Consider the following 15913-nt stretch of genomic DNA (forward strand, 5'->3'; position numbering starts at 1 on the left):
TGCATAAATTTTACTTTTATTTGAACCTGGTACATGAACGTTAATTCAGAGTAGATACAGTATGGTCAGCAACATATAAAAGTATTACAGTGGTATTGGCACGGATGTAGTAAAAGTTATGGTACTTTACATAAAAGTAAGTAAAAATAAATAAATACAACTTCTTTATATTCATTTTATACTTTTTTTTACATTCAGTTCAAAAAGGAAATGTGGACAAGCAACAATTATGAGAATAGTTCTCTCACATAAATAATTCACTCACTCACAAAGGGGAGCTGAATACAAAGAGGTCAGATAAAAGTCAGATATTTTAACGGTTGACAGAAACAAAAAGGATGATCTTCGTTTGTGGAACACGTCATAAGCACACCTAGTTACAACAATGCCATCTTCTACAGCTACGGTGTTAAAATGAAAAAACAAATTCTATTTTATACTTTTATACTACATGATCAGAGTTAAAAACTATATTTGTCCTTTTCTAAATGCAATTCTGTAAAATCTTTTCAACAGTAATCCATTCTAACAGATTACGAAACCTTGAAGGTCTAATTGTAATAACGCCCAAACCCATTTCCTTTGTATGGACTCTTGTTGGCTAAACACATGAGGCCAAACACAAAAGAAAAGAAAACTTGTCGAAGCGTCATAAAAAATACCATGTGTAGTGGGGGTGCAGTATGTTATTAGTAAAATGAGGCATGGCAGTTTGTGAAGACTGCTTATGCAGGCTTTAGTATTGGCTTTTAGAAAACAGTCTTTGCTTCTAAAATATACAGTAGGCCCAGTTGATGAAGTGTGACTCTCACTGCTTACTATGCAAAAGTTTCCCCATCAAGAGCTCTTCTTCCAGGTCATTAGTAGCACTCCAAGACAATGCAATTCGATAACAAGACAATGGCTGACTGGACGAAGACGGACAAGAGTTACCTCTTACAATAAGCCAAGGACAAGACCTTCAGACAAAAAGAAGCAAGTGCATTTTTCTAACAATGACCGCACAAAAAGCTGCTAATACTTTTTAAAGCTAATAGAGGTTGATTCAAGGTTGTCAATAAAGTGCACTTGCCAACAAATCAGTGAAAAGGTTAAAATATAGCTCTCTGTATGTACATAAATACATTACACAGCAGACCCAGATTATGCAGCGCTGCTGGATATGAAATGCCAACAAAAACATAACTAATTTCACAAGGTGTAAACACAATGAGCTGGTTAGGTTTATGAACGGAAAATAACATTATGCTAGTATATGTAACAGGGAATTTAAAAAAAATCCCTCATTATGCTGATGATATTGTGATATGCATCATTATGATTAAACATAGGAACAAAGTATTTTGAAAATGACAGCAATGACACACTACCTTTATAAAAAATTATAATCCAGAGATTCAAAATGGCTTATTAGGAAAATAATGGCTATTAGATGACAACCAAAAAGTAATTAGACATTCCTTTCTTAGTAAATAATCACCATCATACTAGTGAGTGACCCTTAAAAATTGGTCTAATGGCTAGTTGGGGTTGTCATTGCTGTATAAATAATTGGATTAGATTCGCTCAGAAAAAAAAAATCACTATGATAGAAAACAAATGCGAAACACAGCATATTTTGATGAACAAAACTGTCTTCTCTAACTTCAGTTTTCCAAAACTTGTCTTTTAAGAAAAGCCTGCAGTATAGTGGTCACAGCAAGATAACCTAGCTAATGATGTTAAATTGGCTTGTAGATTACATTACTGCCTTACACTTCTATGAGATATAAAAACAATTAACAGAGTAAGAACAAGAAATAGTTAGAGGTGATCAATACTAAGTGATATTTTAACTTTAAATCGTTTCCAATTAATAAACTCTATCCAGTTTTAGTATGCTACTCCAAACATTACTACACCCAACATTTCTTCCTTCTACAGTAGAAATAAACATTTTTGTAATTTTTTGATAAGCACGTTCGTTGTGTATTAAAAACACAGAGGAATCCATTTATGACACATTTTATTTTTTCAAAATGACCTAAGGGTAACCCCACCAATGTCAACCTTAGCTCTGATAACATTACAATTACCAGTAGACCCTGATCTGTGTTCAGATGTCTGTACTAATCTCACTTCCATGTCTTATCTTTGTAACCTATCTGAACTTCCTGAAAGATGCTGTTTATTGTTTGTGTCGGCATTTGCACACGACTAGACTTTAAAGAAAGTCCTTTGGGTTTTAGAGCTTATCGTAGCACTGAATAGGTGTTGATGAAAATCACTAACGGCATTTCATGGCCTCAGATACTGAAGGGAGAAATCAGTCTGCCCAAAGTGCACATGTGAAATAAATACTGATAGAAGCAGTTTTATTTAAAACACACACACACACCTAAACTACTCTCAATGCGCACTTTGAACATTCTTTGCGTGCTGATTCAATACCATGAAGCCCTCAAATGTATAACAATTATGAGTGTATGCTCCTTCTATACGCCAATGGCTATCTTTCTACAATGCCTGTAGATTCTCTCCAAACACTTAACACTCTGAGGGTGGAATCTATGGAAGAAAAAGTCTCATTGCAATCTGCCTGTTTTTTTTTTTACTCCGAATTTTAAACACTTAATTTTTTTTAACACCGTATTTTAAACATAAAATTTTTTAGAACCAAATTTTAAACACTGAATTTTTTAAACTCCGAATTTTAAACACTGCATTTTTTTAACATCATATTTTAAACATTGAATTTTTAGCACCGACTTTTAAACACAGATTTTTTTTTAACACCGAATTTTAAAGACTGAATTTTTTTAGCACCGAATTTCAAACAGAGAACTTTTTTTAAGACATTACTTACAGTGAATTTTTATCTGGTAAAAATTCACTTGCAAAAAAATTCAGCTACAAAAAATTTGCTTGCATAAATACAGTATTTAAAATTCGGTGTAAAAAAAAAAAGGCAGATTTAATTAGACTGTTTTTATTCCATAGGAACCTGAGAAAATAATCTGCTTGTGATTGCCTAATTTTCTGGAAATCCCACCTCTTGAGACAGTAGGCTACTATTTTGTTCTTAGTAGCAAAGCATCATTAGGCTAATAGTTGTTGTCTTTAAGAGTAGAATTCTGACTACAGAGTATATGCAAGAGTTTCCACTCAAAATCAGACACTGATTTTTATAAAGAAAATTCTTAACAATAGCTGCAAACTGTCTGTATCCCACCATAAATGAGTGGGTTTCTTTAAGCTTCACTTTCCTCAACATGAACAGCAAAGCTAATGTTAGCTTAGCTTATACAAAGTTCCAAATATTATCATTATTCATTTTAGAACATATGGCTACTCTTGTCAGACATTTATGACTGAAACGTTTATAACTGTTTTAAACGTAGTTATTCAGTGATGACTTAATTTAACTAAATTTTAACTCAGGGTTTTAAGTCTTTCAACTGCTATTAGCTTAAAGATGTTTTGCTAACATTACTGTTCCAAGAAGTGGGATTTCTTAAAAAGTAGCCAATCACAGACAATTTAATTTCTCAGTTTTGTTCCCCCGTCAAAGTGACTAAAGTTGAACTGGATTCCAGCTTTGTTTTTTTAAGAGACCTCCAGAGGGTGACCATGCACTCCCTAAAGGATAGGATCAGGATCTAGTTGATCTGGGAGGACTCAGAGTAGAGTAGCTGCTCTTCCTTCTGAAGTACATTTATCACCCAGGACAAAAACAAATACAAAACCAATCTTTTTCTGAAGACATTACATTAAGAAAAACAAGTAAAGTAGGTTTAGTTATGATGTATATGAATGAAATGTTTTTTTAGCTACATGCTATTCCACCTCGCCTACATTTGCACAACACATTGTTAGTCGTCACACAAAGACACAAAGTTCACATTTAGAAGTACTTACACTTTAGATACATAATTGTACATAATTTAAACAATATATTCGATTTGTATAAAGGAAAAGCCATTTCCTGTACAACAATATACTCCATGTACAATCGCAGGGTTAAACGCTGCACATCTATCACCCTTGTTCTAAGGACAGAGTAAAGACTACCTTCAGTGTAACATCTACCCAAAAAATTTATCAACCAGTGATAAAGAATGCTCTATAGGAGGTCTAAAGGGAAAGCAGGGGGCACCATTTGCTCCGTACACTTGAAAAAAATCGAAATCTAGATAAGTTATTTATTCTTAAAATAAGTGCATTTGTTCTTGGATTGAGGACGTAAAAGATACATTTTGCCAATGGAACAAGACAATTTACACTTAAAATAAGAAAACACAATTGCATTGTCTTATTTTAAGTTAATATTATCTAATTATCTTATTTTAAAAGTAAAAATACTCATTCCATTGGCAAACTACCTCATTTACATACTCAAAATAAGGGTAAATACGCTTAATTTAAGAAATATTTTACTTTTTTCTAGATCGTTTTTCCAGTGTATGTGTTTCTGAGAATATACACTGGAAAACAGATCTAGAAAAAGTAAAATGTCTTAAATTAAGTGTATTTACCCTTACTTTGAGTAGGTTAATGAGATCTTGCCAATGGAATTAGCATTTTTACTCTTAAAATAACACAATTAGATAATATGCACTTTGAAATAAGACAATGAAATTGTGTTTTCTTATTCTAACTGTAAATTGTCTTGTTCAGTTGGCATGTGTCTCTTTTACCTCCTCAATCCAAGAATAAATGCACTTATTTAAAAAAAAAAAAAAGACTTAGATTTAGATTTTTTTTCAGTGTACTCATAAGGCAGACAAACATTTTTATCTGATCGCTGCCATCAGACATCTTGTGTTGAACAGTTACACATCAGACACATCAATAATTCTCTTTAACAATGGATAACCAGGTCAAAAGGTAGGATTTACAGCTCTGACCTTTTTGGTTTTTTTTTTACATTCCTAATATGTACATGTATACAGTAACAGTGAGGTCTGTACCCTCCAGCTTCAAGCCGTTGTGAGCATAGGTATTGGTTAATCAGTGGTGCTTCCACTTCTATTTGAAATAGTCGAGACCCGCTACCAAGAAGAACTTCTCCAGGAACAGCTCAGAGTCCAGGACGGCGATGTGGGCGGCGCGGCCGATCAGGGTGTTTGCTGTGTTCGGTAGGGCATGAAACACGTTCTGCCGGATCAGTCGGCACTCCTTGGCCTCCACAACTGGCTGAAGGAGGTTGTTGATCATCTCTGTGTAAACAGGCCCTTTAGAACAAAACAAGGAATGACACATTAACAACTTTTTACGGAAGATGTCGCCTTAAAAATGTTAAAATACCATCTCTTTATGCAGGTTGTTTAAAGGTGAAATATCACCCAATGGCAATATTTAAAGACCAAATAACTAACATCAAAGGTTCAAACTATGTTTATAAATTTGGTGGGAAGCAGCAACTATGACACTAACCTTCCTTGCAAACGCATTATACTCCTTTAACTGTTCCACATCAGACCAGCCCTGAATGACAGTTATAAATATATTATATGCAATAAACTAAGAGAACAGGGGATTTTTTCACCCCTGATAAACAACGCCCAACGACGTCCGATAATGACATCTCATAAAAGAGTACCCTAATTTTAGGGACTATAAGCCGTTTCACAAGCTTTGAACCCTGCGTCTCATCATCCGATGCGACTTTTTTGATGGATTTTTTTAAATTATTTTTTTGATATCTTAAGCACTTTATTTTTTGTTTATTCCACTGTTGTATCAACCTATTCTCATTATGAGTGCGTATGAAATCGTACGAAAAGTTATGCACCGTAATTTCATACGTTTTGGACGTTTTTTTCGTGGTATGCGCATGCGCATCTGACGCACCATTCACGAATGTAGAATATAAATTACAATTAGCCCTAACCCTGACCCTGACCCTAATCCTAACCCTAAGATATAAGACAGAAAGCAACGTAGTTAGAGACATGAATAAGTGATTATTATTCTTAAAATGAGATAATTAGATAATATGCATTTGAAATAAGATGAAAATTGTGTTTTCTTATTTTAAATGTTAATTGTCATTGAAAAGATGTTTCTTTTACCTCCTCAGTCCAAGAGCAAATGCACTTATTTTAAGAAAAAAAAGTCTATCTTTATCTAATCTATCTCTATCTAATCTATATTTTGGTTATTTTCCAGCGTAATCCAGGCTGCAGAAGGCTACCCATTGCACTTCAGCTATCCAGGAAACATATTTATAAACAACTGGAGCTTCAAACTGAATAGGTTTTGAGGACATAACAATGAAAAAAATTGTAAAAATAAAAAGTGTAAATAATAATATCACAAGGCAATACTAAAATATATTTACAGATAACATATCTTTGACAACCCAGGGTTATGGAGTTCCAAAATATCACTTTCTGACCTGTAGTTCTGTCTTTCAGGGCAGTTGTGCACATCTCTATCCTGGCTGAGTGGAAAGGAACATATCGGTCCTGAGGTGACGCGACCAGCACCACGTTCTTGAAGTACTGCAGCCCTAAAAGCCCCATAAAAGCAAAAAACAAATGAAACGGCTGCTTGTTTTGAAGTGTTAGAGGCAGACAGAGGTAGGGCGAGATGAAGTAAGGGAAGAAATCAGTTGTAAAACATAAAGTACAATCACCAAGTGCAACAGGCTTGATATGATAAAGGTGTGTTGTTGCTTTTTTTTGTTATATACTGGCACGCTTTTAAGACACTTCAATGTTGAGTTGACAGGCCTTTGGATCATTTTGTCAGCCACAGCTCTGGGGATATATGTGTGTGTGTGTGTGTGTATGGGGGGGGGGGGTAGCATTTTCAGGCTTATCTTCTTCATGCCTGTGTGACAAACGGCTGCTTTGTTCCGAGCCCTCAGTGGGGAGGCGTCACGCAGCTCTTTGGTGTGTGTGTGTGTGTGTGTGTGTGTTTCCAAGCTGACACTCGCAGAATTTTGACAAACAAAATAGACAAAGTGACAACTTGGTTTTATGAATATTTGAAAAGAGTGCCTTTCAGGATGCCGCTTGTAAAGCGCGGCCGTCAGCATGCTGCCTTTGTTCGGGCCGCATTCATATCGTACCTGGTTTCTGACTCAGGAGGTAGAGAAATGTTTTCCGTGGATCAACGTGGTCTCTGAATGTCAGCTGCAGCAAGGATCCAGATTTCTTCAACTTCTGCATCACCCAAAGACCTAATGAACAAACCCACAGACATAAAACACTTTACACTATCTGATTCTACACTCAGCAAAACAAAAACAAAACATTAAGCTTTTGGTTTTGCTCCAGTTTTTTATGAGATAAACTTAAAGATCTTAAAGTTTTTCCACATACACTATATAAGCATTTCCCTCAAACCAGTCTAAATCTGTGATAGTGAGCACTGAGACAATCTATGCCAACTCACAGGTGTGCCATGTCAAGATGCTGATTAGACACCATGATTAGTGCACAGGTTAGACCTCAGCTTCCCACAATAAAAGGCCACTGATAACTAGAAAAGTGTTTTTGATCTTGTTTTGAGAAAAATCTTCTCAAAAGATCAATATTTTAAAAGAGTCTATTCTTGCTTAATATATTAATCTTAAAACCAGGTGCAAAATGCTTTTTGGTTGTTCTAAGTTTTTAATTGGTTAGAAGGAAAACTTTTGCAGAGTAGGAAATAATTTAGGATTGTCCCGATCCAATATTAACATTGGATGTCGGTTTAATATTAGCCAAAAACTGATAGCAGATTTTTTTCAGCCAGCATCTAAAATCGCTCATGACCAGGGGGACTGGAGACGCTTTGCTTTGCATTAAAGTAAAGATCAAATGTGATTTAGACTTTTTCTTTTTCAATTTAAAGTTAAAAGATTTAAAAATAGATTTTTGTTAATATGGGCCCATTGAAAAAATTCAATGGAAGTGTTCTTATTTTAAATTCTGTCCTTCTTTTATGTTTTTTTTCCACTTATCCGTCAGGGTCCTGGTGTCCATCTTCAGCAGTCTATGAGCAGAAGGCAAGGTACACCCTGGACATAACCCATGAAGTAATAAAAGACCACTGATCACTAGAAAGTGTTTTTATCTTGTTTTGAGTAGAATCTTCTAAAAAGAAGATCAATAATTTAAAAGAGTCTACTCTTGCTTAATAAATCAATCTGTGCTGATCGTCCTGTTTTCCAGTGTACTCCTGGTTCTCTGACCGTGACTGGCTGGATGTGCTCTCTTCATCCTCTGACATGGGAGCTGGCTCTGAGCTCATGTGCCTGTGTGTTTCCTGGACGGGGCCGCCTTTTACAGCTTCTTTTTCTATCTCTGCTTCTGTCTCCTTGAACCCCAGTCGGCCTCGGCAGATGGCCGTTCACACTGAGCCTGGTTCTGCTGGAGGTTTCTTCCTGTTAAAAGGGAGTTTTTCCTCTCCACTGTCGCTACAAGCATGCTTAGTGTGAGGGATTGTATTTGAGTCAATGTAATCAGCTGGTTTTCCTTAAATAGAAAACTTTGAATCAATTTGACTGTATGATCTGGTTGAACTGTAAAGTGCCTTGAGATGACATGTGTTGTGAATTTGGTGCTATATAAATAAAGTGAATTGAATTGAATTAAAACAAGGTCCAAAAAGCTTTTGCAGAGTAGGAAATAATAAATATGTTTTTAATTAGGGGTGTCCCGATTCAATATTAACGTTGGATGTCGGTTTAATATTAGTAAAAAACTGATATCAGATTTTTTTCCGCCAGCATCTAAAATCTCTGATTTAAATAAAAAGATAAATAAATAAATTGACCTTTATTGATCTCACAATGAAGAAATTATCTCTGCATTTAACCCTTCCCCTTTGGGGAGCAATCAGGGGTTAAGGGTCTTGCTTAGAGAGCCAGAGAGGCAGTCTGTGGGAGTGGATTTCGAACTCACAACCTCAGGATTCCAAGCCCTCTGCCCTAACCACTAGGCTGCCACTCCCCATGTTGGTAGAATCAATCTGCTTCTGTTAAACGTTTCTGTAACGCATTGGTTAATTTTACATGGGTCAGTTGTTTTCATACCTTCTGTTGCTGACTTTTGTTCCAATTGTTGGTGATATTAATTGACCAAGCCTTTCTCACATTCAGGGCTAACTGATTAAAAATAAACCAGTAAAGATCCGGAGAAATTTTTTATTATAATCTGTTACTTTAAACAGAATTTAACACTGAAATAAAATTCAGTGTTTATGCGTTCATGTTATACATTGAATTAAAAATAAATTAAATAAAATAAAAAATTTTGAAATCTAAAGTGTTTTTTTAAGTAGAGAACAATTTCCTGATTCACATATTTTATAAAACACCTGAACTGAAGGTTTATTTTCTTTCTTTTTTTATGTCTTAATGAGAGCAGTGGGCTTTATGCTGCCCTGCAAGGCTTTAAACCTGGCTTTAAATGGAGACTAAGCCATTCTAAAGCACATATCAAGATGCTCATTTTGAGCCTGGATCCATATTTATTTTTGATTCTGTTCATGGTGGAGAATCCTGCTTCACAGCAGCAGGTTGAACCAAACATCCTCTAAATGTTCAGGGTCATCTTTGAGCACCATTTCACTTTTCTTTCACCAGTTCACCACAGTTCTTCCAGCAGTCCACACTTTCTCATCATCTTCTCCTTCTTTCCCATCGACCGGCTTCTCACGTTTGCCTGCTGAGTCTAAAAGTTGCAGCAGCAGCAACCCAGACTGACAGCAGCTCATTGGATAATTTGTATCACGTATAGTCTGGTGCCGGACACTACAAATGGGTTTACCATATTAACAGAAGAGGCGCAAGTGAAGTTAAGACACAGCCGTTGAACAAAATGCAGTAATATATAAATGTTTTAAATGAGGTTTGGTCTGGATTAGCCAGCAGGTAGGTCTGGATCAGCCGTCCGCTAATCCATGGCCTCCTTTCTACAGTATAAAACAAGTAATAAAAATTGCTATGATTTGTGCTAATATCATACTGGCTAATATCCCGTTGGCCAATTCCCAAAGCTGTAATATCCGTATTGTTTTGGAAATTAAAAAGTTGCATCCAGACATCCCTGTTTTTTAATTAACACATTAAATACATTTTGGTAATTTCATTGCTTTGGTCACGTTCCCAGCATTTCATGACATGGAAACCTGTCATATTTACAGAGATGTGTACATACAGATGAGCCAGCTGTGTTTCTGGATTTTATTTTTTGTTCCCCAGTGTGGAAAGGCGGCCCTACCTGTGCTGACCAATGTGCTGTTGTTGTACAGCGTTCCCAGGTGTGGGCCGGACAGCGAGAGGAAAGTGTGCAGCTTGGGCAGGTAGCAGCGGAAGCGGGGCCTCGTCAGTACGGACCGGATGATGACGTTGCCCAGAGAGTGGCCGATGAAGCTGCAAGCCAGAGAGAAACAACTATCAGACAGAGAAACCAACACCTCAAGTGGATGGCTGCAAAAAATATCCTCCAGCATTGCTGACCCATGACACCACTCAGCAGCTTCACACAGCAGCAACTGGTAATTGAACATTCTCAAAGACACTGACAACTGAGCCGAGTTTAGAGGACATATGAACTAATAGCAGAGGGAAATGTTAGATTCATCAAGCTGTTTCTGTCACTTAGTTTAATTACTGTAATACTGCAGCCATGCTTACAATCCCTCATCTGTCTCCTTCCAAACTAAATATAGAGGTAATGTTGAGAAAAGCAGATGCTGCTGAGGCAGTCCGCTGCTTTCTGCCTTTGATACCAACTCTCAGGAGAATACGTCACAATAAAAGAGAGTTGGAGAAACTTGGGTGGAAACTCTAACAAAAAAAAACATAACAACAAATTGGCACATTGGGGGCAATTAAGAAAGAAGATGAATAGCTTAATTTGATTAGAGTTCGACAGCAAAGTGCTGCATAAAGGAACACGGTCTATCATGTGAAAGTCAGAGGCTCATTGGCAACGTATGATAAGAGCTTCTCATCCATTTTCTGTCATTTATTCATACTAGGTCAATATATTTTCATACATACACCAATTCTGCTCCTTCTATAGGTCTGGCTTTAAAGTAAAGCTTTGCTGCCACCTGGTGGCCAAACACAGTTTTGTTAACTAAGTTTCAGAATGTGTTTAACAAAAGTGATTTTATAAAGACCAAAACAAACTAATGGAAATTAACAATGGGCTTTAAGATGTTGGTCACTCTCTCACACAGATCTGTTCAATTTACCACCTAGAAATTAGGACTCTGGCACTAAGTTCAACCCTACCAAGTGTTGTGAGTGGATTTTAAAACAGCAAATGTGGGACATTTAGGATGCTTATTAAAGGCACTGTATGACAGATTGGGTCTTTTCAGCTTTGCTTTTTTTGTTCCTTTAAACCACTCTCCCCATCCGTCTTTGTTGTGGCAACTATTTTTATGTAGTTTTTTGCTATTTTCTATTAAAATCCTTTACCTTTTCTAATTTCACAGCAATGTGTGGCAGCTTGCTCATGACATTGGGGACTGGAGCAGCTTTGCTTTTATTGCATTTAAGAAAATATTGAATAACATTTAGACTCTTTTTTTTTCAAATTTCAATTTAAAGTTAAAAAGTTAGATTTTTATTGATATGGTACCATAAAAAAATTAAATTGAAGTTTTTTTATTTTAAATTCTGTCCTTTTTCTATGTTTCGTTCCACTTATCCATCAGGGTCTTGGTGTCCATCTTCCGCAGTCTATGAGCAGAAGCAACGGCGTAACTATCGGTAGGCAGAGAATGCAGTTGCTTAGGGGCCCCCGACCTTATAGGGGCCCCGTCACTGACACCTGGTTGGCCCCCTAAAAAATTGTGGACTAGGACATCTCTTTGCAGATGTAATGGTGCGAAAAATTCCTCTTAAACCCACCTGATACTAGGTTGACTGACTGGACCTTATTTATACCCAAACACATTGTTGTGTCGTTACGCTATTGAGCAGAAGGCAAGGTACACCCTGGACATAACCCAGGTAGTCATAAATTATCATTATAGTCATGATTTTGGGCAGTAGAAAAAAGCAAGAGTACCCAGAGAACACCCGTACATGTACAGGGAGAACAAACTTCATGCAAAAAGAACAGGACCTAACCAAAAGACAGCAACAGTGCAACAAACTGCACCACCATGCAATCTCTGCTTATCTTTCATTAAACAACAAGTGTTTTACTGTTTACAATACAATAATTCATTCAATTTAATATCGTGCAACAAAGCGGACAAACAAACGAAAAACAGATGTGGATGTAATATCTTTTTTAGAATGGCGTTAGCTTTGGTAAAATCAAATGACAGATTTCCTTTTTTCTGTTATTTCCTTGTTAGAAACCTTTAGCCACTGACCTTATCCTACCAATGGTGAGATTGTACAGCTGGATATGCTGAATAATCTCGTCCAGGAGCCTGTCTGTCATGGTGTCGAAATCCGCAAACGTATCCGCCTGTGGGGAAAATTACTGGAATAAACTGCACAGCCATATACGCGCACTGTGAATTGCTCTCTGATGTGACAATCATTGTTCTTCCCACCTGATTCCTCTCAGACATAAGAAAGTCAAGCCTGGATCCCGGCAGACCCAGCTCGATGAAGGTCTTGACCAGACGCAGGTCTGCGCTGTTACCTGCAGGAGAGAGAGGAGGTTCAGCTCAGGGACTTGATGAGGTTCGTCTGGTATACTGAAAGACATTTGCTTAGAAAAAAAGGAGGGCGGCTCACCATCGAGCCCGTGGACACAAACTACAAGATGTATGCCATCTTCGAACTCCTCATCGTCTTCCTCAGGAGGAAAGTAGGGCAGATCTGACGCGAGGAGAGGAACGTCGCTGTACAAGCTAGCCTGGAACTTTAATTCTTTCAGAAGGTCGTCTTTGGCTTTGTAGAAACTACAGAAACAGGAAGAACAAAGTGGTCCTTGAAAATCGGGTGGTTTACACACTAGCTGATGTCTAAATGTGGTCGAAAGGTTTTTGGGGTTGATAAAGGAGATTTAACATCTTTTTTTTTTTTTTACAGTGTCCTGTATGACGATGTGGCAATAAGAATAATTGTCTTGATGCCAAAAAGAGCCCAACAGATTTTACTTTCACAAGTGGAGCAGTAATAGCCTGGGTGCCATTCCGAACTTAGTCCCGCCCACAACGTTTGAGGTTCGGGAAGTTCGGTCTGGCATTGCTCAGTAGTAGCGCGAGTATGATCACCCACTCTCTGGTGGGCCAATCAAATTGTCAGGGCGGGCTTTATACGATGATGGACAGATGATCAACAGTAAAGTAATCAACCATGTGACCAAAGCGCGCTTGGGTGACAACAACAATGGCTGCCGCTGGAGGGTTGAGGTGAGTAGATTCTGCTATTAGGTCTGTTCTAGAAGATATTGACAGCAAATTAAATTTAAAAGAGGAACAGAGAAACGCGATCAAGGCTCATCTTCTTATTCTAGGCGTGCAACTGCACGCTTTGATTTTTGTTGACAACAACTATGCATCGCTTAACATACGTCACGCACTCCGTTGCTCTTATTGGTTGTAGGTCTATTCAATTGAGTGCAAAGGCATTTTTTTTCCTGGTTCGTTCGAAACACGCCCCATAATCACAGCTCTATGGAGCAGTATCAGACTCATATTCTGACTAGAAATTAGTAGGACTACGTCAGGCTAGAGCAGTATGGCAATTGCCATATTGCTACACTTGTTTCATGCATATAAATTGCTTTATTATAATTATATTTTACAGTTTATATGGACACTGCAATGTAAATAGAGCAGAAAAACAGAAGAAGAAAAAAGAGAAAGAACATCTTTTTTTAAAAGTTTTTACGGCAGAAGGGGCTCATCAGAGAGGGAGAGATGTGCGGAAAAAGACCATAGGCCGGATCCAAACCCGGGTCGCCTGCGTGAAGGACTAAGGCCTCCATACATGGGTCGTGTGTACTATCCACTGTGCCACCAAAGCACACCCCCAAATTATTTAACATCTTTATTTGACTTAACATGAGTCAGTACCTGTAGGCCAAGAAATGCTATTTTGGAACTTTTGAACAAGATAAAGACAGGGACTCACCAATCCTAAATTGTAATAAAAAGTGGTGTTGCACTGAAACATGAAACATCCTTAGATCAACTTTTTTATTTTCTTTAGTCCAACTGTTTTTAATATTCTTTTTTGTTTCTGCATTTTTTATTTTATTTATTTTTCCTACTAGCTTTGATTCTGTTATTCTGTTTTATTTTCCTGTATTTTAATCATGTAAAGCACTTTGCATTGTCTTTGTACTGAATTGTGCTATACAAATAATTTTGCCTTGCCTTGCCTTGCACCAATGCCTTTTTTTTTTGTTTTTTTTGGGCCTGATACCGATACCCGATACCTTGCTGTGCAGTATTGGCCCATACTGATACCATCTGTTTGAAATTGATGTGTATATATGAAGAACTGCATACTGCTTGGATGTAAAATAATTGCCATCATGGCTTTGTCAAGCTGCTGCCTACCTTTGTAAAGCAGGAAAAAGACTAAAACAAACTGAATCCAGTAGAACTTTTTATTGCCTACCTGGAATGGGTGACAATAGTTGAATAAACTTTCGGCTCTCAAAATGTTATCGTTGCCCTATTTGTTGGTACTCGCCGATTTTATCAGTGCAACGCTAATAAAAAGGACTCCGTAGATGTCGAATATTTGAGGGGTGCAGTTTTATTAAAGTTTCACTTAAAATGTGAAAAAACACAGCGCTTGCATTCTGCTACTTATTTGGTAGCACAGTTCTGTTGCCCACTTTGAGGTGAAGCAAAGCTTCTAAGCAAAATTTTCACACTCCTAAATAAGCTCCTTGAAGTTGGGGCCTGTCATCCCGCCAGGTTCCAGACTCCAGCTGCACAGGAGTCAAAACAAATCCGATTGCACTTCCTAAACTCACAGCTAATCAGGGAGGATTTGTCTTCACGCTCTTTGATGTGATTTAATACACTCAGGAGGCGTTTCACCTCTTCTTGACTTTCCCTCTTCAAATTTAGCCCCCTCTTCATTCTGTTGTGCTAGACTTTCCAGGTGGGAGTAACTGCCAGCTCCTATAGCAGGCGTCAGCCTCCTTCTCCTGCAGTGTTTGATGCACTTTTTTTATAAATTTAATTTCTGGGCTTTGATGTTAGTCATTTTGAATTTCCTCTTGGACAACATCAAATAAGCAAGATAATTAGAGCTTGGCTGTTATCGCTGTAGCAGTGGGTATGACTCAGATTGGACAGAGGACCCTTGTGTTCTGAGAAGGCTGCAAGTTCAAATCCCACAGCCTGCCATTCTAGGTCTCGGAGCATCAAACTTGCTGCAGATTATTCTTTGTAAACATTAGTTAGGTCTTAAAAAACAAATTAAATAACATTACCATTACAGAATAACATTATTTTATATTTATACCCTAGTAATTTACACTGCATACAATTATGGCATCCAGCTAGCGAAGTATTTGTTAAAGTTTTCTTAGAAGGTTTGTTTTTGCTTAGATCTTTAGTAAAAATAGCTTTTCTGTGCATGAGTATAGTTGGTCAACAAGCCGAAACTGGAGGTGAATGAGTGTTGAACTCCGAGCGCAGTTGCACTAAAGGTAGCAGTTCAGCAGATCTTAGCTGTATCAGTATCTGTCTGTGTCAACTAATGGCGCCCAGTGCTGTCCTTCTATTTAGGCTCAAAGAGGATGATCAAAAAAATATCAGGATGGATACTTAAAATATATCGCCTTACGTGCGTTAAGTTATAGGCCAGAGGTCACCGATTAGCGGACCAGGGTCTAGATCTGGACCCACCTGCTGGCTAATCCGGAACAACCTGATTTAAAACATTTATAAATTACCACAGTTTGTCGAATGGCAGTGTCTAACTTCACTTGCGCTGCTTCTCCTGTCCATACGGTAAAGCCATCCGGAGCCTCTGGGACCAGGCTACACA

At 37.5% G+C, this 15913-nt stretch overlaps 1 protein-coding gene across 1 annotated transcript in view; it reads right to left on the reverse strand.

Moving 5' to 3' along the window:
- Positions 1-4892: 4892 nt before the first annotated feature.
- fam135b (family with sequence similarity 135 member B) overlaps positions 4893-15913 on the reverse strand; it is a 97760-nt gene continuing 86739 nt past the window's right edge. Inside the window, exons 14-20 of the mRNA XM_015398285.1 lie at positions 12689-12855; positions 12502-12593; positions 12316-12413; positions 10197-10348; positions 7058-7168; positions 6380-6493; positions 4893-5213 (exon numbers count right to left, since the gene is read on the reverse strand). Of these exons, the coding sequence (XP_015253771.1) occupies positions 5008-5213; positions 6380-6493; positions 7058-7168; positions 10197-10348; positions 12316-12413; positions 12502-12593; positions 12689-12855 (940 nt within the window). The 3' untranslated portion in view covers positions 4893-5007. The remainder of the gene's footprint in view (positions 5214-6379; positions 6494-7057; positions 7169-10196; positions 10349-12315; positions 12414-12501; positions 12594-12688; positions 12856-15913) is intronic.

The sequence above is a fragment of the Cyprinodon variegatus genome, unplaced genomic scaffold (assembly GCF_000732505.1).
Source record: "Cyprinodon variegatus isolate N-32 unplaced genomic scaffold, C_variegatus-1.0 Scaffold923, whole genome shotgun sequence".
NCBI lineage: Eukaryota > Metazoa > Chordata > Actinopteri > Cyprinodontiformes > Cyprinodontidae > Cyprinodon > Cyprinodon variegatus.